The sequence below is a fragment of the Taudactylus pleione genome, unplaced genomic scaffold (assembly GCF_031769625.1).
Source record: "Taudactylus pleione unplaced genomic scaffold, aTauple2 ptg000021l, whole genome shotgun sequence".
Taxonomy (NCBI): Eukaryota; Metazoa; Chordata; class Amphibia; order Anura; family Myobatrachidae; genus Taudactylus; species Taudactylus pleione.
Window position 1 is genome coordinate 15,549,431 of NW_028284423.1, and position 22,711 is coordinate 15,572,141.

At 42.0% G+C, this 22,711-nt stretch overlaps 1 protein-coding gene across 1 annotated transcript in view; it reads left to right on the forward strand.

Moving 5' to 3' along the window:
- GALNTL6 (polypeptide N-acetylgalactosaminyltransferase like 6) overlaps nt 1-22,711 on the forward strand; it is a 1,410,303-nt gene that overhangs the window by 1,363,648 nt on the left and 23,944 nt on the right. Inside the window, exons 10-11 of the mRNA XM_088448140.1 lie at nt 5,193-5,309; nt 18,004-18,153. Of these exons, the coding sequence (XP_088304266.1) occupies nt 5,193-5,309; nt 18,004-18,153 (267 nt within the window). The remainder of the gene's footprint in view (nt 1-5,192; nt 5,310-18,003; nt 18,154-22,711) is intronic.

Genomic DNA, 22,711 nt, shown 5'->3' on the forward strand with positions numbered 1-22,711 from the left:
AATATAATTCTGTGCTGTCATATACATTTGTTGGCTACACAGTAGCCTTACACTCACATGAGCTATTATTATTGGAGCAGGTCAATAACAGCCCAAAATCCTAATGATTGTACAATAACCAAAGTTCCATTTCAATTTTGGCCTCATGAATACTGACACATTTCATGGTTCTGCATTGAGTGCAGTGAAAAGGCTGCAAAACTAAAGGGGAAAAAAAAACAAATTCCGTCTTTAAAATGTCAAAGATAAATTAATATTAAATGATACAAAATATAACAATATAAATTAAAATATAGTTAGGGATATATTGAATCTGGAGAAAGCAAGCTCCACAACTCAACTCAATAGAGAAATAAACAAAGCAGTTAGAAGAGAAATCAGGGACCAGTCCGGTTCCACTTATATTGCTTAAGCAGCCAAAGCTGCGTAGTGTTGAATTGTTGCAGAAATCCACCAACAGGTAAAATATAATCCCATTTAGTGAAATATTATCAATTAATTGTCACAAAGCACTCCAAGATATAGAAAATATATGGACACCAATAAAACCTGCATGGATATCCTTAAAACCAGGACTGTTGGGTGCATTGAGGACTAGGTTTGGAAAACACTGTATTAGTTACTAAATATACATAGTCAGCACTGGTTAGTTAATTTGTATATAATCACGATTAAATAGCATGCAATTCACATTAGTGAAGAGAGAATGTAATCTGCTCAATAAGCTTCTCAGTGAGCTTGTGTGTGTAGTAAGGAATCATATTTCTAGTGGCTCACAGTACATAAATGAAGGGCATTCATTAGCAGCCAAATAGTGATATAAACAGTATAAAGGGAGGAGTGCTGTCTCAAAATTCCTCTCTTTCCCCCTTGTCTTTATGTGCAACTCCGGCATTAGTATTTTTGAGACGCGCAAGGACCCTTCTGTATACTGCGACATTAGAATGGTAAAAAATGTTTATTACAATTTTATCTTTTTGTTTAATAAGGTGTTAACCCTTTAGCACTAGTTCTTTATTTTGTTGTTGTTGTAATAATCTAAGATCTAATATTATTAACATATATTATCGGGAGACCAATTAGACTCTTAGCTCTAAAGGAAGTCCCTTATCAATCTAAATAAGTAATAAAATATTTATTTTACTAATCTTATGACCATGAAGGAGTTAAAGACAACTCCAAAATTCTAGTGTTTATTGTTATTGGAATAAAACCATTCATTGTATTTTCTCATTTTCTTTATATTCTCATACAGTATAAAGGCCCATTTTTATCTCTGTCTTTTTGTTTGTCAAGCAACATAAAGCTAATTAATGTCATTGTGTGAAAGTCTGATACATAGTTTTTATTTGCTTGTTTTGCACATTGTTTTACAAGAACGGCACATTGAAAATAGCAGCGTATTCATGTAGCAGTCAAAATTGTTCATTACCTGTTTCCTGTATTTAAATGACAAACAAAAATAACATCTCTGCAAACACTAATGTAACAGACCGAAGCATGAATGCCATCTCTTTGTACTTGCAAAAGTACATGCTGTGCTTTATAGAGTGATAATTATTACATTTCTCTCTGCATCTGTGTATGTTATGTAATAACTGAAGTGCACTCACATCTTACAAAGCTTGCAGAGTTCTATTCACATTGTTCTATTTCATTGCCTAATTCACTCCTGCCTTCATAGGAAAACACTAATTTATCTTCTACCTTTTGCCATACACAAAAGCTTAGCTTTCCAAACCAAAACTATTTCTGTCCTTTTCTTCATCAGCACAAAAATAAAAAATTACTCCACATATCCTTGTTTGTACCTGTAACATTGTCACCCTACTTTGCTCCTGAATAACTTAGTAAGTGTTAAGCCTGTGCTAGGATTTGTAGGATATTGTCCTGCAACTGCCTTGAGGGCTGGTATCACCTTGGCTAGATGCAGCTATCTAACAGCTTGAACAGCTGATATGAAGAGTGGCTGTGGCCTGTGGACCAGTAGATAATACGCGGCCTTTGGGCCGGTAGCAGCCTTGAGGGCTGGAAATGACTTGGCTGGCTGTAGCCTGTGGGCCAGTAGATGAGATGCAGCCTTTGGGCCGGTAGCAGCATGTGGAGGTGGGTAGAGGGCTGGAGTAACTTGGCAGGTTGCGGCCTTTGGGCCGTGTAGCAGCCTGTGGGCTGGTAGCAGCCTCTGGGCTGTGTAGCAGCCTTGAGGGCTGGTAAACTTGGCCAGTAGTGGCCTTTGGGTGATATGATATGGTGCGGCCTTTGGGCAATGCAGCAACCTTGAGGGCTGAATAAGCTTGGCAAGATGTGTCAGATGAAGATCTGTGCAATAATAAAGTCACAGTCGTTGGTACGCTAGATGGCGCACTGAATATGGAGTGTGGCCTGTGAAGCCGGGTTGACACAAGCAGCTGATGCTGTAGTGCGGCCTGTGCCACCAAGTTTACACAAGCAGCTGATGCTGTGCTGCGTACTCTGGATACAGAGTACTGTCTATGCCGCCTGAATAAGACGAACAGCAGAGGACAAGTATGTGAACCATGCCGCCAAGATGACACTAACGGCAGGTAGATGATAAGCAAACCGTGCCGTCTGGATGACACAAATGGCAGAATCACACAATACAAACAACAGGGGAACTGGAGCTCAATTGGGTGACAGGAGACTAAGCTAGAACCAGAAACACAAATATTCTATCACCGGCATGAAGTGAAGGGCTGGCTGCAATTTAACAGATACAGGGCACAATCAGAGCAATCCTGCAAGTCTCCCTAATGATAGACTAGTGTGCACACAGACAAGACATTTAATTAGCGTGCAGCTGATACTGCACACAGACAGACAGTAATTAATGAACACATGAGATCAGCACACAGACAGACAGGAATGACAGGCTAAGAGATAAACAGACAAGACAGGATTAAATGCAGTTTCCCAGTAACAACAAAGACTGGGAACTGCAACCAAGATGATCTACTAACTGCAGATCCTAACAGTAAGAGCACAATGTGCCAAAATTTCTTCATATAATCATTATTTACTCCATAATATGTTGAGCGATTGGATATGTTCTACTTCCATGGGACATAAATTTAGCAATTTGACAAAAAATAATAATGCAGAAGTGTTCTTCAAGTAATCTGCTCAGTACGTGGCATTATTCTACTCTACTGCAAATTAGCAGACACCAAATATGCAAACATTTGCCTTTTAGAATTAGCCACAGTACAAATGTTTTTCATGCTTGTCTACTTTTGAAAAAGCAGTTTTGCAAACCATACGCAGTTCTCAAAATAAACACAATGCCGTACATACCGCCCATTATCGGGTACATACCAGCAATATTATCGCTGGTATGTACACATATTATTATTATGTACCTAGAAAATCACAAAGGACAACTTTCCCTGTAAGAACTGTCTTTTGCAAAAGAGGGACTACCGGGGTTTATGACCCAGATGTCCCACTGGCATCCTTCTGTGCATGCGCAGAAGGACACACAAACCGTGGGGGGGAGCTGGGAGGGATCCGATAGGATCCCTCTCAGGGGGCGTCCTGAAAATAAGCCAATTGGTGTCTAAATGGCATTACCCACCTGGACAAAGCAGTACATATAGTACATATGAGAAGAGCATTTCTGCCCTTAGTACATCTAGCCCAAAGAGCCTTCACAGATGGCGTATAGGTCTGCTCTTTAGCCCATTCTTTATTCCATTAACCCACTGCTTCTCTATAGGTATGTCTGGGCATTAAATATGGTGCAGTGTACTATTTTCTAGCATCTTAAATGGCCCCCTCTAACTTTCTACTATCCATCAGGTTTATGCAATTCGTAACACATTCCCTGTAATGAAGCACCCACTCATGGGTACAGATATACTTTAACACTGCACACACCCTGTAATTCAACATGAATGCCCTGTAATAGAGCATAGATCTCCAGTAATTCAACACACTTACTTGGCAACAAATCTCACATCCTTGGACCCACAGCCATCATGTAAACATCAGTGTGCTAGCCTTTTTCTTGTGTATACATCCTTATTCTTCTCCAGAGTATTTCCGCCATGGTGGGTGGAGCATAATGACCTCATTTTATGTTGTGCCCAGGCTCAGAGAGATTGCTACATCCTTTAAGAGTCAGGGAGATCAACACTATTTCATGGAGTCTTCCTGATATTTAGGGAGAGTTGGCAAGAATGATGTTTTGCCTACTGAACCAATCAATACTGATATACATATATGCATGTGTGATACATTCGGCATCCCGAATGCCGGGATGCCGGCACTTACATTACCGGCATCTGAATACCGATGCCGGTCACAATCCCGACGCCAGCATCCTGACTGCCGGAACGACAAAGGTAAGTAGCGGGGTGGGAGGAGGGTTAGGTTTAGGGGTTATGGGTAGGATTAGGCACTAGGGGGAGGGTTAGGGTTAAGCACTAAGGGGGGAGGGTTAGGTTTAAGGTGTGGGGAGAGGGAGGTTAGGTTCAGGCACTAGGGCGAGGTTAGGGTTAGGCACCAAAGAGGGAGGGTTAGGGTAGGGAGAGGAAATGTCTGTATGTTAACCCTGTCAGGATCCCGGGGTCAGGATTCTCACCGACAAGATCCCGACTGTCGGTATTTCATACCGATCACATGCGTGTGTATGTATCTATGTAGCTACAGGTTGAGTCTCCCATATCCAAAATGCTTGGGAACAGGGGTATTTTGGATATCGGAATAGTCCGTATTTTGGAATAATTGCATACCATAATGAGATATCTTGGGAATAGGACTCCAGTATACACACACAATGCATTAATGTTTTATATACACCATTATACACACAGCCTGCAGGTCATTTTATACAATATTTTCAATAATTTTGTGGCTCAAACGAAGTTTGTGTACATATCTACAAGAAATTCATTTATGTTTCATATACAGCCTATACACACAGCCTGAAGGTAATTTTATACAATATTTTTAATAATTTTGTGCCTTAAACAAAGTTTTTGTACATTGAACCACCAAAAATCAAAGGTTTTATTATCTCAGTCATGCAAAACAAAAACATAGTTCGGAATATTCCGTATTTTGGAATATTTGGATATGGGAGACTCAACCTATATATTCATTATGTATACTTATGTTGCTATAATGTAATGTTGTAGTTTTTCTTTTTATATCTTTTTCTTTTTATTTTGCAGATACGAAATGTGGCATCCAACCTTTGCATTGATAGCAAACATGGAGCTACAGGCACAGAGCTGAGATTAGACACTTGTGTGAAAGATGGCTCTGAGAGGACGTGGTCACATGAACAGGTACTTTACAAGTACTGTACATAAATTTCACTTTACAGCTTCTGCACATCACTCTTCATATAGATGAACAGTGAGAATACAGACATCCACTTGTACAGTACAATAAAGCATATAACAAATTTCTTAACTTCAAAATGATAGAAATGTTTTCAATCAGTGTAACCTGTTATGTGGAACAAGAAGTGCTTGGTGCCCATTGTAGATATTATTTCTCTTAGTGCTTTCTTTATTTTTTTTCTTTCAGCACCACTTTATTATTTCTGTGAGTGGTACTGTTAAGGGACATGGCTGTTTCTGTGAAGTGCAAAATGATGAGATGAAAATAACAAATATGCTTATTAACATATAACAAAATAAAACCAACATTCAGTGTCCCTGTATGAAGAAGGAATAGCCAACTTTACCTATCTGTTCCACTGTACAAGAATGCATTTGGAGGTTTATCATAGAGTTCTGATCCACTGCTCTCATTCAACAATGACTGTGCGAGATCACAATGATAATTATACACTTGCCTGGGATCAGAGTAGCACTTAGCTGCTCAAAAAGTAGATCCCTTATTTCCAAATGGCCATTTATAAACATTCTAAAGAGAGCATATCCCTCACTGGACCCTTGCTACCATTGACACCCTAGGTGTTTTCCTTGCCCTACGATCATCATATACAACATTCAAATTAATCAAAAGTGGAAGCCTTTTTAAATTACATCCAATGAGTATGTCATTAGGACATCCTGTTAGGTGATAGTCAGGTTGGGTGAATTAGTAGAGAGGAAAATAAAGGCAGCAAGATGTTAATGGATGGAAAATATTGCCTACATTCACATATGTCTTATAGAATTTTAAAACATATTTTCTATTTACTTCTATATTTTTTGAAAGAGGAGTATGCTACTGCGCAGACTTGTCCAGGGAAGCTTTATGCCCTGTTCCAGGATGGCCAACTAGCTCACTACGGAGAATGTGCATGGGCCATCTTGTCTTTACTGTTTACTCTGTAGAGGGACATGGTGGGAGACAGGAGTCTCATACTTAGCTCTCAGAGAAAACCTGGTTAACACCTGCTTATAGAGCAGTTTCAGAATCCCTGAACCACTACCCATTTACAGTATACACACCGGCTGGTGAGCAGTATAAAACCTTGCTTCGCTCAAGCTCCTCTCCATTACCAGTGGGCATGTAACAGTGAGTACGGCTGTAACTGCTATCTTTCAATAAACCAAAACCACTGGTTAAGTAACTGGGCTGTTCATAGTTTGAGTCATTCACTAGTATGTGCCTACATATCTCTGAAATATCAACACCTGCACGCACATAATTTCCAAAAATATCTTCTGTTTGCTCTATAGTTTATCTAACTACTTCTAGTAAATGATGCAAAATTGATATAGCACCCTTTTTATCCTTCAGCTATATAAATATAATAAAAAAAACTAAATTGACAGCTATATTTACCTCTTTATACAGTAAGTGCTCACCAAGCTGAAATCACACACTGATTCCATAAAAACAGTGTGACCTCTGCTCATCATCATCATTATTATCATTGTTTATTTGGACAGACAGTGTTACAAATCATATAAATTACAATTGCACAATAAAAAAGAAAATGTACAGACACAGCTTAGAAAGTTGGTGTAGACATAATACAGAGCTTAGAGAGGGCCCAGCCTGTGAGAGCATACAGTCTGGATTATAGAGGGAGAGGGCAATGCTGAGACAATAGGAAATAGCAGTGGCAGGGTTGTCAATGGAACTAAAACTAATAGAACCTACAGAAAGAGTATTAACAGAGAGTATTAGGTTTGGGAATTGAGAAAATTAACTGGAGCAAGAAGATAATTAATAAAAACAATGTGTCCATTTGTTAAAAAAGAAAATTAACTAGGAGTGGGCTCAGTAACTCAAAGTAACCTGCAATGCTCCCCAGTAACCTGAATGTTTTACAAATAATATTATTAACTGTTGCTTTAAAATCTTTTTAGGCAGACCCAATCCATCTAAGTCTGCTTTATGATGTCCTAATTGTCTGAACTCTCAACAATACTGAATCTATTTATTCCTAATATTTTTTCAGTCAATAAGACCAACAGTCATAAAGGAACTGTGACTGCAGAATTTGGCATTTCTATACAGACTTAAAAAAGACTGGCAAAGATTTGTGTCTGTTGTTATAAATCAGATTATTAATCAGAAAAATGTAAATTAAAAGGCTTCCATCAGAATAAATTGTACCAATTTGTTTATCTAAATGGATATTTTATAGTTTTTGTTTTTTTTCTGTAAAAGGAAACTCTAATCATCTTCCCCTATTACACATAAGTGTAATGGTTTGCCAAGCTTTCAGAATATACATATTTCAATGTGTTGCTGGTTCACAAGAACAACTGGACCAAAATAATCAATCCGATGCAAAGTAATTTCACATATCCCGAGATACAAAATAGCTGTGTACACTACAAAGTGTACAAAGACAGCAAAGCATTGTGATATTACAAGTATAAATAAAAAAAACAAATCAATTGGCAGATTATTTGTCCACTATAGAGCGTATTTAACAACAAAAACAGGCAATTGGGGTGATTTACAAAAGTGCAAAAACACATGCTTGATGACGTTTTTATGTGCAGTTTGTAAACCAGGCAAGTTACTGTACTATTAAAAGTACCAGACTGAAACGGCATGCGGAATGTTGACAGCCTGAATACCGGTGCCGAAATCCCGACAGGTCGGCCCCTATGAAACCACTATATGAATTTGTACAAATGGAAATAAGAAGGCGTTTCATATACCTGACAAGGTATAAACCCCAAGGCTGAGGCAGCATGCATTGTGATTGTCAAGAATGTGTTTGGGAATGCTTAGTGTCAGTTTGATGGATAGTTGATTGGGAAAATTAGAGTTAGTAGTAGGGGAGTTAGGAGCTGAGGACTATTTCCTTCTGCAAATTCACTCCCACCCTCCGTTGGTTTTGGCTGTTGACTTGTTTTCTTAATTGGGTGGGAAAGAAAGGCAGTCAGTGGCTATCCTGCTACAGTAGTTATTGAGGTGCTCTCCCCTCCAATATAGAATTTGGCAGGATTTATCCTATGGGATGGGTTGGCATTTAGATGCTATTAGAAAGAAAATTTGGATACCTCATGTTTTGTGGTGTTAACGGGCTAGCAGTTTGCCCATGTCCTAGGCCTGGTGAAATGTGGTTGAACAAGTGGCATTACTGTCTAGCTGGTCAGTCTTTCTTTGCCACCATACATGTTTTCTTAATAATTAATTTTAAAAAAGCTAACCTTTTCCCTGCCAATACTTTTGTCCTATGTCTTTATTTATTAAGTAAGTGAAGCTATTGACTTTGAACTGCAGTGAGATTGCAGGCTATCATCAGCCATAAAGCAGTTTAAGTTAGTGCCAGATAAAGGGCAGATATATTTTATGTTTCTGAAAAGTGAGATGGCTCAAATTGCATGGACTTTCAGTATGATGCCTATAAAAAGAAATTCTGCTGCTACTGTATTATCTTGAGTTATTCTAAATGCTATAACCTATAAAGTAAACATAATAAGTTTCAATGTTTACTTGAATTAAGGATGCAGCAATTCTAATTTTGCAGTCAAACCTCCGTAAATGACCGAATGGCTTGGTCGCTTACCACATACGCACCAACCCTGGAATGTGATACTTGCCAGGGCTTGAATGCAGTGGGCAATGCCATCTTTAGATGACATTGCCAAATAGAAGCATATAGGCTTCTATTTATAATTCCCCCCTGATAGGGATCCAGTAAGATTCCTCCCAGAACCCCCTGTACTTGACGTATGTGCAGAAGGACTTATGGGTCCTAATGCCAGAAGTCCTTTTATTGCAAAGAACAGCTCTTATCGGGAGAGCTGTCCTTTGTGATTTGTTTCAAGCATACAGTTTTAATGTTATGCTTGAAAAGAGTGGTGGGATGCATCACTTTCAAAATGCAATGCGTCATGCATCCCACCCTGTGTGTATATTAAATTGTTCTCAATGAAGGGAGCTTTTGTGTTTGCAGTTAGAGCTTGTGTTATGAAGAAGTAAGATGAATTGTACAGATTAAGGGGTCCATTCATCATCACTTAATTTTTACAAAGCAGGTGAAAATTAAAATTTTCTCTAGAGATGTGCGCCGACCCCTGTGTTTTGGTTTTGGATCTGGATCCATCTTTGTGTTTTGGTTTCGCAAAAACCACCCTCAAGTGTCTTGGTTTTGGATTCGGAGAAAAATCAATAAAAATCGATAAAAAGCTAAAATGTCCTAATACACAAACTCGATGATATTGTTTAAATATGATTTACGAACTGGCAACAGATCCGAACTGGGACTCGGTTGAAATCGGGTCACAAAAGTGAATCTGAACCTTGACTCAGTTCTACTTGGAACCCCTAAATTCGGGTGTGTTCGGATTTCATTAATCTGGACCTGCCCATCTCAAATTTTTGTCTTCTTTTGTGTAAATTAAGTGTGAGGGCTATTCATTTATAAAGGTACCGCAGGAGATATCACATATCTCCTGCTTACCTTTCAGCCCTGATGTGGCCTGCCATCCCCATACACTGGTATGGGGATCTATGTTTATCAAACTCTGGAGTTTGACTGCAGGAACTTACGCCTTCTTCAGATGGAGTTTGTTCCTGGACAACATCTCCTTCCTATGGTATCCCTCCGCCCCCCCCATCTGGCTCCTTCCAGCAGAGGTCATGCATGCGTGAACCGACATTCACGCATGCCCAGTGGCACTGCCAAGTCAGATTCCAGAGTGCTAATTTTCACAGCTGTGGGAAGTGATCTTTGTATCCACAACTGCTGCACACAACAAGTTGGAAACCTAATTGTCGAGGGCCATCTGGCTCATATGCGCATGCAGGGGGGGTTTATGAGTACCCAGAAACTCCCCCTGCCTGCCGATCAGTGGCGTAGCACCGTCCGACTGGTGGTCCTATCAGCCGCGGTCCAGGTCACCTCTTTCAGTAAGTGTAGTGCGGACCACAGTGAGTACGGTGAATGGACTCCTAAATCACAAACTCAACTTGAGAAACAAGTAACAATAGGTAAATAGTTTACAAAAATGAATAAACTGAAAGCAAACTACTGCCTCCCATTAGATTTCAATTATTTGATAGAATTCTATCTGAACGATTATTATATTTTGGTTCTATGAGACACACGTGCTTTGAAATAGTTTAAAACCTAGGATTAAAAATGACAAGGGCACAGATACATAAATGTAATTGACTTTTTTGCTTGTATTTTGGACACCACTTTTCACTTTGTTTTGTTTTTTGATGGTTGTTTTGGGTAGATATGTTGCCAGTTTGGAACTTGGATTTAAAAAACGAAATCTGGTTTTGGATTCGAACATTTTAGCTTTTTTATTGATTTCTGTTGATGTTTTTATCGATTCCTAATCGACTTTTATCAATATTTATCCGAATCCAAAGCTAAAACACTTGAGGGTGGTTTTGCAAAGCCAAAACACGAAGATGAATCCAGATCCAAAACCAAAACACGGGGGTCTGTCCACATCTCTAGTATTGGCTTGATGGTTATCTATTAGTGAAAATGTTGCACTGGAGAAGCACATAACTAAATATTATTTTAATATTTTCTCCTCACCTTCTAAAAATGATGGCTACATTATTATTAAATATGCAGAAAAAGTAGGGATGTTAAATGTCCATTGCTTTGTCTGAGTCCTGGTCTCTTTTGATGCCAGCCCCATAAGTCATATGGGCTATAACTGACTGCAAAATCAAAGCAATACATGTCAGTACATGAGACATCAGAGGTATTATTTATATATAGAGATGAGCGGGTTGAGTTCTCAGAGAACTGGACCCATCCGAACATTACAATTCCAAGTTGAATCCAAGACCGGCTCGTCTTTTCCTGCCTGACTCGGATCTCACGAGGCAAAACGTCATCTTCCCGCTGTCGAATTCTCGCGGGTTTTGGATAATATAAAGGTCCCCGTGATAGCTGCCATTTTCGCTCTGGCTGTGGAGAGAGAAGCTAGCAGACCTGTAGTCACTGTGGGTCACTCAGTGTGTGTGTCCAGTCAGGGTCTTGGGCTGAAGGCTGCTGCTGTGTTGTCCGTAAAGGGGCTTAGGCTGCAGTATATAAAGGGGGGCTTCCTTCAGTGGGTGCTGCAGCTGCTGTGTCACTTCTCCTGTCAATTAACTGTGGCTGCTGCTATGTTGGTTGTCCTGTCCATCAAGCTAGGGCTGCAGTCCCCAGTGTAAAAAAATAAATCATTTTTTTCTTTCTTTCTTTTTTTTGTGTGTTTGCGTTAGCAACTTAGCTGCATTATTTCTGTTCGGTGACACTGCCACAGTTTATCATCCACATATTTGTGACTCTGCAGGTGGTCTATCTGCACTCGGCAGGGGTGCTTTGTTGTCAATAAAGATGGGGTGCTGTCTGTGTTGTTCATCAAGGGTCTGCTGCCTCGTTCAGGGTAGAGATGAGCGGGTCCGGTTCTCCGGGAACCAGACCCACCCGAATTTGGGGGATCCGAGTCACAGCTCGGATCTCCCTACCTGCCCCGCAGGGCCATTTTAACATACAGGCACAAAGGGCAGCAGCACAGGGCCTCACAATTTTAGGGGCCTTCAAGCAGGAGCAGGCTGGGACAGGGGACAACTATATGCAGTATGTGGCTGCTCGCTCCATACATAGGGCAGCCGGCTGAGAGGTAGACACATAATCAGAGTGACCAGAAAGCATTCTCTACCTGGCTGACAGCCTGCAGCTACAGAACCAGAATTAGGGGGTGGGGGCACAGGGGGCATGATCTCCCAGGCCCCCTCTCTCAGGGGGCCCCAATACTTTAATCACAGCCACAGTGATGAGCAGGAATTGCACTGCGAGCTGGAGAAGAGAAGAGGGATGTGGCATCCATAATCCTTCCTTTACATTATGTTTTTTATGTTAGAACATTGATTTTGTTGAAAGTACCAGTAAATTGTATAGTTTAAATGTATTGACCATTTTGTATTCCCGTGAATGAGTGGGTAGAAGCCCTCAGTGCATTGCTTTGCCAGGGCCTACAATGTTGTTAAGACAGCCCTGCTGCCCCGGATCTCTAATCGAGCCTAAACCTCGCGATCCCGCCGTCAGATTGCGAGGTTTTGCATCAAGTGGGCTTAATGCTTATTGGCTGAGAGAGCAGTGTGTGACGGCTCTCAGCCAATTAGTGTAAAGCCCATTGAATATAGCACAGGAAGTTAGGAAGATGCCACCCATCCCCCTTGCCTGACACCACCGGCACCCCCTGCTGCCGACCCCCACTGGCAGCATCCCCCGCTGCCGACAACCCTGCTGCTGACACTGCTGGCACCCTGCATTGAGGACACCAGCAGCACCCATGCAGTGCCAACACCATCAGGATCCCCAAACTGAGGACACACCTGGCACCCCTGCTATGCCAACACCACTGGCACCCTGCCAGCAACCATGCACTGCTGCCCCACGTGAGGACACCGTCAGCGACCCCCACCTTGCCGACACTTCCAGCACTCAAACACTGAGGACACCACAGGCACCCCTGCACTGCTGACACTGTCAGCACACATGCAATGAGGATACCGCTGGCACCCCCGCTTTGCCGACACTCTGCACTGAGGACACTGCCAGCACCCCTACACTGCTGCCCCACGTACTTAGTACACCGTCAGCGACCCTACACTGCCGGCACTCCCACACTGAGGACACCACCGGCACCCCTGCACTGCCGGCAATGTCAGCACACCACTGGCACCCCCACTTTGCTGACACTCTGCACTGAGGACACTGCCAGCTCCCCCACACTCCCCACGTACTGAGGCCACCGCCAGCAACCCCACACTGCCGGCACTCCCACACTGAGGACACCACCGGCACCCCTGCACTGCCAACACTGTCAGCACACATGCACTGAGGACACCGCTGGCACCCCACTTTGGCAGCACCACCAGCACCCTGCACTAAGGACATTGCCAGCACCCCCGCACTACTGCCCCACATATTGAGGATGCCGTCAGCGACTCTGCACTGCCGCTATTCCCACACCGAGGGCATCCCTGCACAGCCATCACTGCCAGCACTCCTGCACACCGCTGGCACCCTTGCTCTGCTGGCACTGCCGGCACTATGCACTCAAGACACTGCCTGGACCCCACTCTACCAACACCACCACACTGCCAACACTGCCGGCACTTCCACATTGAGGACACCACTGGCACTCTCGCATTGAGGACACAGACAGCACCCTGCACTGCCGACACTGCTGTCACAGTATGTGCACTATTGGTGTATCTAACCCACACTGTATAACACACTGTATTCGTGTTGGAAGCTGAACTGCCACATGTTAGTGCCGCCCACTGTTGTAGTTTAGCTTAGTCAGCCAGCCAGCTGGATGCAACCTTTTGGCCCTAAACTAGATGAAAAAATCAATATTGTGAGGTGGTCAAAATTGATTGGAAATGACTGTAAATAAATGTTTTTGAGGTTAATACTGTAGGAACAAAAACAGGCCCTAATTATGTGATTTTAGCTGTTCTAATGGTTTAAAAAAAAAAAATCCAGTTCCAAAACCAAAAAAACAAAACACGCAAAGGCGGTTTTGGAAAAAACAATCCAGATCCCAAACAAGAGGAGATACTGATCCAAAACCAAAACACGGAGGTCGGCGCAAGTCTCTAGTTCAGGGGTGCTCTTCCCCAGTGTTAAAACAATAAAAGTGAAATAAAATTAATATTATGAAAAATTATTGTTTAGTAACACTGCCGGCCAGACCGCAGTTTATCGTCCACTTTTTTTTTTTACTCTGCAGGTGGTCTGTCCACACTCGGTAGGGTAGCTTTGTTGTCCATAAAGAAGGGGTGCTATCTGTGTTGTTCATCAATGGGCTGCTGCCTTGTTCAGGGGTGCTCTTCCCCAGTGTTAGAAAATTTTTTTTAAATAAAATTAATATGATCAATCCACAAAAAATAAAAAATCTAAATATTTTTTTTGTGTGTGCATTTTCAACTTAGCTGCGCTATTATTGTTTCGTGACACTGCCGGCCAGACCGCAGTTTATCATCCATGTATTTGTGACTCTGCAGGTGTTGTAGCAGCACCTCCACCAGCAAGGCCACCTCATTTCTTTTAGATGTTTAAAAATTAAAAAACCTCCTCCAGATCATTGATGTGTTTTAGGAACTGAAGATCTTGATCCTACATTGATCTTCCCTCATAATTTTTTAAGAATCAAAACATTAATATAAATAAATTAAAAACTAATCAATCCTTCCGTCCTTTCCCTGTCTTCAGTCAATAAACATATTCCTACTCCGTCAGGCCTTTGACCTAGTTAAGGAAAACAGTCTTGGTTTTTAAACTTCCTAGGGGTCGTATAGTTTATTAAACTATATTATCACATCCCTACCACTGCAATGCCACTCTGTGCTATGTTGGCAGCTGAACTGCCACATGTTAGTGTCACCACTACTGTCGCTTAGCTTAGTAAACCAGATAGCTGGATGCAACCTTTTGGCCCTAAACTAGATTAAATCAATATCGTGAGCTGTGAGGTGGTCAAAATTTTACTGGAAATGACTGGAAATAAATGTTATTGAGATTAATAATACTGTAGGAACAAAAACAGGCCCAAAATATGTGATTTTAGCTTTTTTTATGATATTTTTAGAAAAAACACAGATCCATAACCAAAACATGCAATGGGTGGGTTTGGCAAAACCAAATCCAGATCCAAAACACGAGGAGATACAGATCCAAAACGAAAACACAGGGGTCGGCGCACATGGCTATTTATAAATATTCTTTAATATTTGTTTTTATGGTTAGTTCAAAGCTAGAAAATCCCTTAGGTTGTCAGTTTACAATATTCTCAGACCACAAGGTAAGAGCTGCTCAATAACAATAATTCAGGATATTTTAATAATTTTACTGTAGTTCTGGAAAAAGTGTAATTCAAAGTATCTCCACTAGAGAGAAGCATTCAACAAAAAATGAATATTGCTGCATAAAAGTCTTATTTATCTTACATAACAGGGATTTAATGGCAGCTTTGACCTGTGAATGTTTTGGGAATGGTCATTTAACAGCTTCATCAATAACTACAAAAATGAAGCACCTTACCAGCAATCATAGTAGAAGATGTATAAAATGTATTACACAAATATGTAAGCATGCAAATGATGTTTCATAGCAATGCAAAATGCATTTGGATAATAATATATGTACTGTGTGCAGTTGACATTTTCACTGTCGACATGTCATTTATTATTTATATATTACCAGTTATTTATATATTGCACACATAGGGTCTCATTCAGACCTGCTCGCAAACGGGTCGATGTTGGCCTCTGCGCACGCGCAGCTGCTTCACTGCGCATGCGCAAGCCCCGGAGCGAGAAAAAAATTCTCTCACTCTGGGTCTCACTACAAAAGGGGCGGCTGTCGATGTTGATTGACAGCTCGTCCCATTTTGTAGGCGTGGCGGGGGGTGGCTTCACAAATGGAGGTGTTCCCATGCGAGCGTCTGCCATTTGTGGGCAGCACCACTGACATCACCAGTGATGTCAGTGGGAGAGCTTCTGGCTCTATTAGAGCTGGAAGCTCTCTGGGGCTTGTGGCAGACAAGACCCTACCACAAGGGTCTCGTTGCATGCCCCCATGGTCACGATGGTCTTGACCATAAGGACCATAATCCTGGCCGCTCGTTAAAGCTGTGGGTGGTAACCCACAGCCTAGCGAGAGGCCAGGAGGCTGGAACATTTTTAATATGCGGCCCCCTCATTCGGAGCGAGTGCTCGCATTTTGCGAGCGCCTCTGAATGAGGTCCATATTCTGCAGCGCTTTACAGAGAAAATCTTGGCTCTCACATCAGCCCCTGCCCAGTGGATCTTACAATCTATATTCCCTACCACATGTACACACACTTACACACTAGGGTTCATTTTTTATCCAGAGATAATTAACCTACCATTATATTTTTGGATTGTGGGAGGTAACTGGAGCACCCAGGAGGAAACCCACGCAAGTATGGGGTAAATATACAAACTCCACACAGTTAGGGATGTGATGAGAATCAAACCCATGACCTCAGTGTCAGTGGCATCCATCCACTGGGTGAAACCTGATGCAGGGACGAGGAGGCTTTTAGTGCGCGAGATGAAGCTGCAGCCTGTAAAAAGGGTGTAGCTTTGTGGCAAGGGGGCATGGCCTTGTGGGTAGGGGGCATAGCCAGGTGGCCTGAACCCCCCTGTTTTAGTCTCTCTGGGGGATCCCGAAGGTGCGGACTGCCCCCGGGGACCAGTGTATTTGCAGTGCCAGCTCCCTCACTTTGTAAAGAGCCAAGTGCTGCACATAATGCTAGAGTGCAGCACCCAGGTCCTGTCACTGAGGAGGAGTAGGCACTTTGGTGTCACCAGTGATGTATCTAGGGGGGTCGAGCAGGGCACGTGCCCAGGGACACCATGGCTGTACCGACAGAGGGGGGCACCATCAGCCATCGCTGCTGTACAGGTGGTTTATTAATGTGCTGCTCTCTCTCTCTCTCTCTCTATATATATATATGTAAGTTTGGAATATTATAACTTTCCCCAATGTGGGGGATTGGACATGATCGTTATGGGCTGTCTTCATCCAATGTGGGGGTTTGGACATGATCTTTATGGGCTGTCTTCATCCAATGTGGGGGTTTGGACATGATCCTTATGGGCTGTCTTCGCTCTAAAGATCATTACAAGAATGTCACGTCAGTGAGTGAGTGATTTGGTCGAGTGCAATAATGGCATCAGTTTTTAAAATCATAATGCATTCAGGTAGGATAATTTGCATGTATGTGATTTACTTTACCCAGAATGCATCTTGTTTGTTATTGATGCAATGTTTGCACTCTTTTCCTATGTTTTTTGCATGAAAAAATGAATAAACAGTGGTTTGCAATATAGTAAGTGTTATAAAAGAAATATATATTATAAAATAAATAAAAAAAATGCCTCCCTATTTCTACAGTTGTGTGATTTAAACTAACCCAGTGTCATGTTAATGTTTTTTAAGTGGGGGAAAGGGTATGCTCCTTAAGGGCTACCCTCGCTCCAAGTTTTTCTCCTTCTAGGGAGACCTGAGGATAACCTTGACCAACCTATGAGTTATGGACTGAGTGCCATTTTTCAATTTGCCCTAGGCTCCAAAAACCCTAGTTACAGCGGGTGACACCCTGGTGCTGCTCGCACCCCCCTTGTGATGCCACTGCTCAGTGCTGAGAGGCAGTAATGCTAATCTGTCCCTAAAGGTTGTATCTGTCAAGAGCCACACTAGTTATGTAAGCACAGACACTAAACCTCATTGAATGCATGTTTTATTATTACTATAAATGGTTTTATAAATATGCTATTTTTAACTTCTTACATTTATATTTTGAAATATTATATTCCTATCCACAGTGTAGACAAATAAATGCCTTTTTTCCAGGTGGTTAAATGCTACTATCAATTTTGCAACAGGCTACAGTGTCTGGTGCCATAGCGATTGATTGTACAGCTTCTCATTATAAAACCTAGTATTAGACAGTACATATCTTGCTATTTAGAGTTGTCTTGGTAATCGACAGTTCTAATTACAACAACTGTTACTATTTTATTGTTTTATTCCTACATGTTGTTTTTGTTGATTTACAGCTATTTACCTTCGGATGGAGGGAAGATGTACGTCCCGGGGAGCCGCTTCACACAAGGAAATTTTGCTTTGATGCAATTTCTCGTAACAGTCCCATCACCCTTTACGATTGTCACGGGATGAAGGGTAACCAGCACTGGAGCTATAGAAAGGTAAGGTTAATTACATTTACATAATAATGTTAAAAAAGACCAAAATTGATTCAAGTGGAGCTGTAGTAGTCCAAATCTATTTTACCAGTGGATAGATTTCCAACATTTTCTTTTTATCTAGAGGTGCCGAACAAACATTCTTATGAATTTAAATTATATGTGAACAACCTATTTGTAAATGAAAAGTAAAAAACTAACAAAAACAATATATGCTTTTAAAACCACAAAGATTAAAAATCTTTAATAAATAACCATACAAATTAATTCTAATTCAGATAAAAACACTAAAACAGGAGACTCAGGAGATTAAACTCATACTATATTTAAACTTTAAATAATGTTATTAAATAAAAAAAATATTTATTATGGAAAAATGGAACACCAATCTTATTATCTAAAAATAATACATTTGAGTAGCATCAGGGGCAGAACTATGGGAGACAAAGGAGGCGCCTGCCACCGGGCTCCAGCTTTGAAGGGGCACCTCCTCCATTGTCCACAACATATTCACCCCACCCCACAGAGTGTACCGCTATGTCTGCCCAATACATGACACCCGTTCCCGGCACCTGAGAAGCCACCATAGACTAGTGGAGAGTTCCATGTCAGACCATCAGCTGCTGCCTCCGTCTATCTGTAGCCTGTCTGCATGCGAATTGCTAAATGACAGTATCAGCGGCTGTGACTGGGGTGGGGGTACCAATTTGTAACTTGCCTCCGGGCGTCTGGGATGAACTTACGCCACTGAGCAGCATTATTTCACTTTATTTGCAATGCTAAGAACAAAACATTGTGCATTTCTATTTAAATTAGATATGTATGCAGACCCCTGTGTTTTGGTTTTGGTTCTAATTCATTGTCGTGTTTTAGTTTTGCCAAAACCACCCTCAAGTGTTTTGGATCTGGATTTTTTTAATTGATAATAAACAGATAAAATAATGTCATTTGGGCCTATTTTTGTTCCTAACAGTAATAAAATTAATTTCCAGTCAATTTTGACCACACCACAGCTCACAATATTGTTTTCACCCATATTGGCCAAAGACTTCATCGAGCTGACTGGCTAAGCTAAGTAACAGAGCAGCGGCACAAACACATGGCAGTTTGCAAAATAATATAACACACTGAAGTCAGACTGTAGTGGCAAACAGGGTGGCAGTTTAATATAAACTATACAATGAAATAGAATCAAGAACTAGAGCAGAGGCCCAAGGCCAGAACAGGTAAATAGAGGTGGAGTATTAAAGCAGTTAAATAGTTTTTTTTGTTTTAAATGGTGTGGGGTCCCAGCTAGGGTTGTAATGCTACAGCAGGAGGACACTCAGCATGAGGTCCTACTGCCTTGGCATTAAACCATCCCCAAACTGATCAGCCTAGGGCTGGCAATCCCTGCACAGTGGGGACTTCCCCCCCCCAAAATGGGGTCCCCCTCCAGAGCATTGACCAGCTGAGGGCTCTTCGATGTATCCCTGGCCGGTGGATGCAGAGGTAATGGGTTACTTAAAGTAATAATACTGTTCTTCACAGCTGAACTTTAGGTAACATCCAGCCTGCCCTTTGCCAGTTGTAGAACTTCAAGTGCCAGCAGGCCGGTTGCACCTTTATCCCCAGTGTTAAAAAAATATTAAACAAAACACAGTACTCCCACACTGAATATTGTAATTCACTCACTCAACCACACGCACATATGCTACATGCAGTTCTTGCCTACTCCTTGCAGGAGGTCAATCTTCTTTTCCAGTAGAAGTCCTAGGTCTTCGTAAAACAACAAACTATTCACAACCCAATGGACAGGCAGTGGGCAATGCCCGCTGACACCCGAATTGACTTATGGTAATTTCCGGTAAACTCCATTGACTATAATAAATCAGGCAGCGGCCACTCTCAGCCAATCAGCGGCAAGTTTCCATGGCTGCGGCCGCTGCTCCATTGCAACAAACCCAGTCACAACAAACTAACTCCACACAGATAGAGCCCTGGTTGGAAACAAACCCATGACAGCACCACCAGCAGAAAATGCAGGGTGACCGCCTGCCAAAAATCAGATGGTCCTGGTACCTGCTATTTCTAAGGATTTACAGACCTACTGCCTATCTGACTCATGTGGTCTGCCCCATTCATCTAATACGGAGCTCTCTGTCAGCGCAGCCCAGCAGTAAGGAGGTGATCGGCTCCCTCTCCTAGGTTGAGCTACTTGCTATCCAGCAAACCCCATATGCACCTGTCTTCCGTATCCCCACAGTCTCCCAGCCAGAATCAAATCGGCTATTGCAGTCCATTCTTCTAACAAATCCGAAGCGTTCTGCTATTTCAGTGAGGCTAGAACAGCTTGTGAGCGGTTCCCTCTCCCAGGTTGAACTAAACTCACATGAAGTGAATTACCGCCTGTGTCTGGACTCCTGAAAATTAGCGCTTCAAAAGGTGCAGCGCCGTTCTACACCACACTGGGGATACTACTGCCTACCACAGCCTTCACACGGACATCCAGGCTCCCTTCTACACAGGTGAGAGCCATGAATAGTGACACCGTGATTTAGACTGTAAACACACTACAGGTACATTTTTGCTATCAAAGCCTGTCCAAATCATACAGGACCCCTGCGCTGCTTGGATTCTGTTTGCAGTTGGCAACCATTACAAGACTTGGAATTATTAAAATTCTCCTATTAGCACAGTTTGGAGATTATTGTCTATACTGGTACAGGACCATTTGTCATTAATTTATATATATATATATATATATATATATATATTTCTTACAATGCTTTAAATTAGGGGTGTGCACCGGCCACTTTTCGTGTTTTGTGTTTTGGTTTTGGATCTGGATCTTTCTTCGTGTTTTGGATCTGGATTGGTTTTGCCAAAACCACCCTACCGTGTTTTGGGTTCTGGGTTTTGTGTTTTGGATCTGTATTTTTTTGAAAAAAAGCATAAAAACAGCTAAAATCACAGAATTTGTAGGTTTTTCTGCTCCTATGCTATTATTAACCTCAATAACCTTAATTTCCACTCATTTCCAGTCTATTCTGAACACCTCACAATAGTGTTTTTATGTCCAAAAGGTTGCACCGAGGTAGCTGGATGACTATGCTAAGCGACACGAGTGGGCAGCACAAACACGTGACCCATCTAGGCGTGAAACTGCAGTGGCAGACAGGATGGCAGTTTGAAAAACTAGGCCCCAAACTGTACATAATGCAAAGAAAAAAAAGAGGTGCAAGATGGAATTGTCCTTGGGCCCTCCCACCCACCCTTATGTTGTATAAACAGTACATGCACACTTTAACAAACCAATAATTTCAGCGCCAGGGTCTGCCACACAACTGTGGCTGAAATGATTGGTTCGTTTGGGCCCCCACAAAACAAGCTGGCAATTAATCTGTCCCTGCACAAACTGGCTCTACGGAGGCAAGATGTCATCCTCATCCTCCTCATCCACCGATTCCTCACCCTCTTCAGTGTGTACATCCTCATCCTCACAGAGTATTAATTCATCCCCGCTGGAACCACAGGTCCCTCTGTACGTTCTGGAGGCTGGTCTCCCTGGAAGAGTTGATAATTCAATTTATGAACATCATCTTCTCCACATTTTGTGGAAGCAACCTCCTACGCCTTTCGCTGACAAGGTTCCCGGCTGCACTAAACACTCTTTCGGAGAACACACTGGAGGGGGGGCAACTCAGGTAAAATAGAGCCAGTTTGTACAGGGACCTCCAAATTGCTTATTTTTCCTGCCAGTACAGGTACGGACTGTCTGACATGCCTACTTGGATGCTGTCACCGATGTAATCGTTTAACAGACAGATGCACACTTGTCGCTGCAGCATTAAGGATGCAGGTGTGGCTACAGCCCACACATTCCACAAAGAGCGAAAAAAAAAGAACAATATTTTTATTGTTTGTGTAGCACACTTTGAGGGTGTCACCACCCTTTAACAGACAGACGCACGCTTGTCGCTGCTGCTTTGAGGATGCAAGTGCGGCTACAGCCCACACAATTCACAAAGACAGAAAAAAGAAGAAGAATATTTTTATTGTTTGTGTAGCACACTTTGAGGGTGTCACCACCCTTTAACAGACAGATGCACGCTTGTCGCTGCTGCTTTGAGGATGCAAGTGCGGCTACATCGCACACAAGTCACAAACACATTAAAAAAATTGTTTTTTATTTCTTGGAGCACTTTGAGAGTTACACCACCCTTTAACAGACAGACGCACGCTTGTCGCTGCTGCTTTGAGGATGCAAGTGCGGCTACAGCCAACACAATTCACAAAGACAGAAAAAAAAGAACAATATTTTTATTGTTTGAGTAGCACACTTTGAGGGTGTCACCACCCTTAAACAGACAGACGCACGCTTGTCGCTGCTGCTTTAAGGATGCAGGTGCGGCTACAGCCCACACATTTCACAAAGACAGAAAAAAAAGAACAATATTTTAATTGTTTGTGTAGCACACTTTGAGGGTGTCACCACCCTTTAACAGACAGACGCATGCTTGTCGCTGCTGCTTTAAGGATGCAGGTGGAATCTAGATGGGATTTGGAACCGGGGACACAC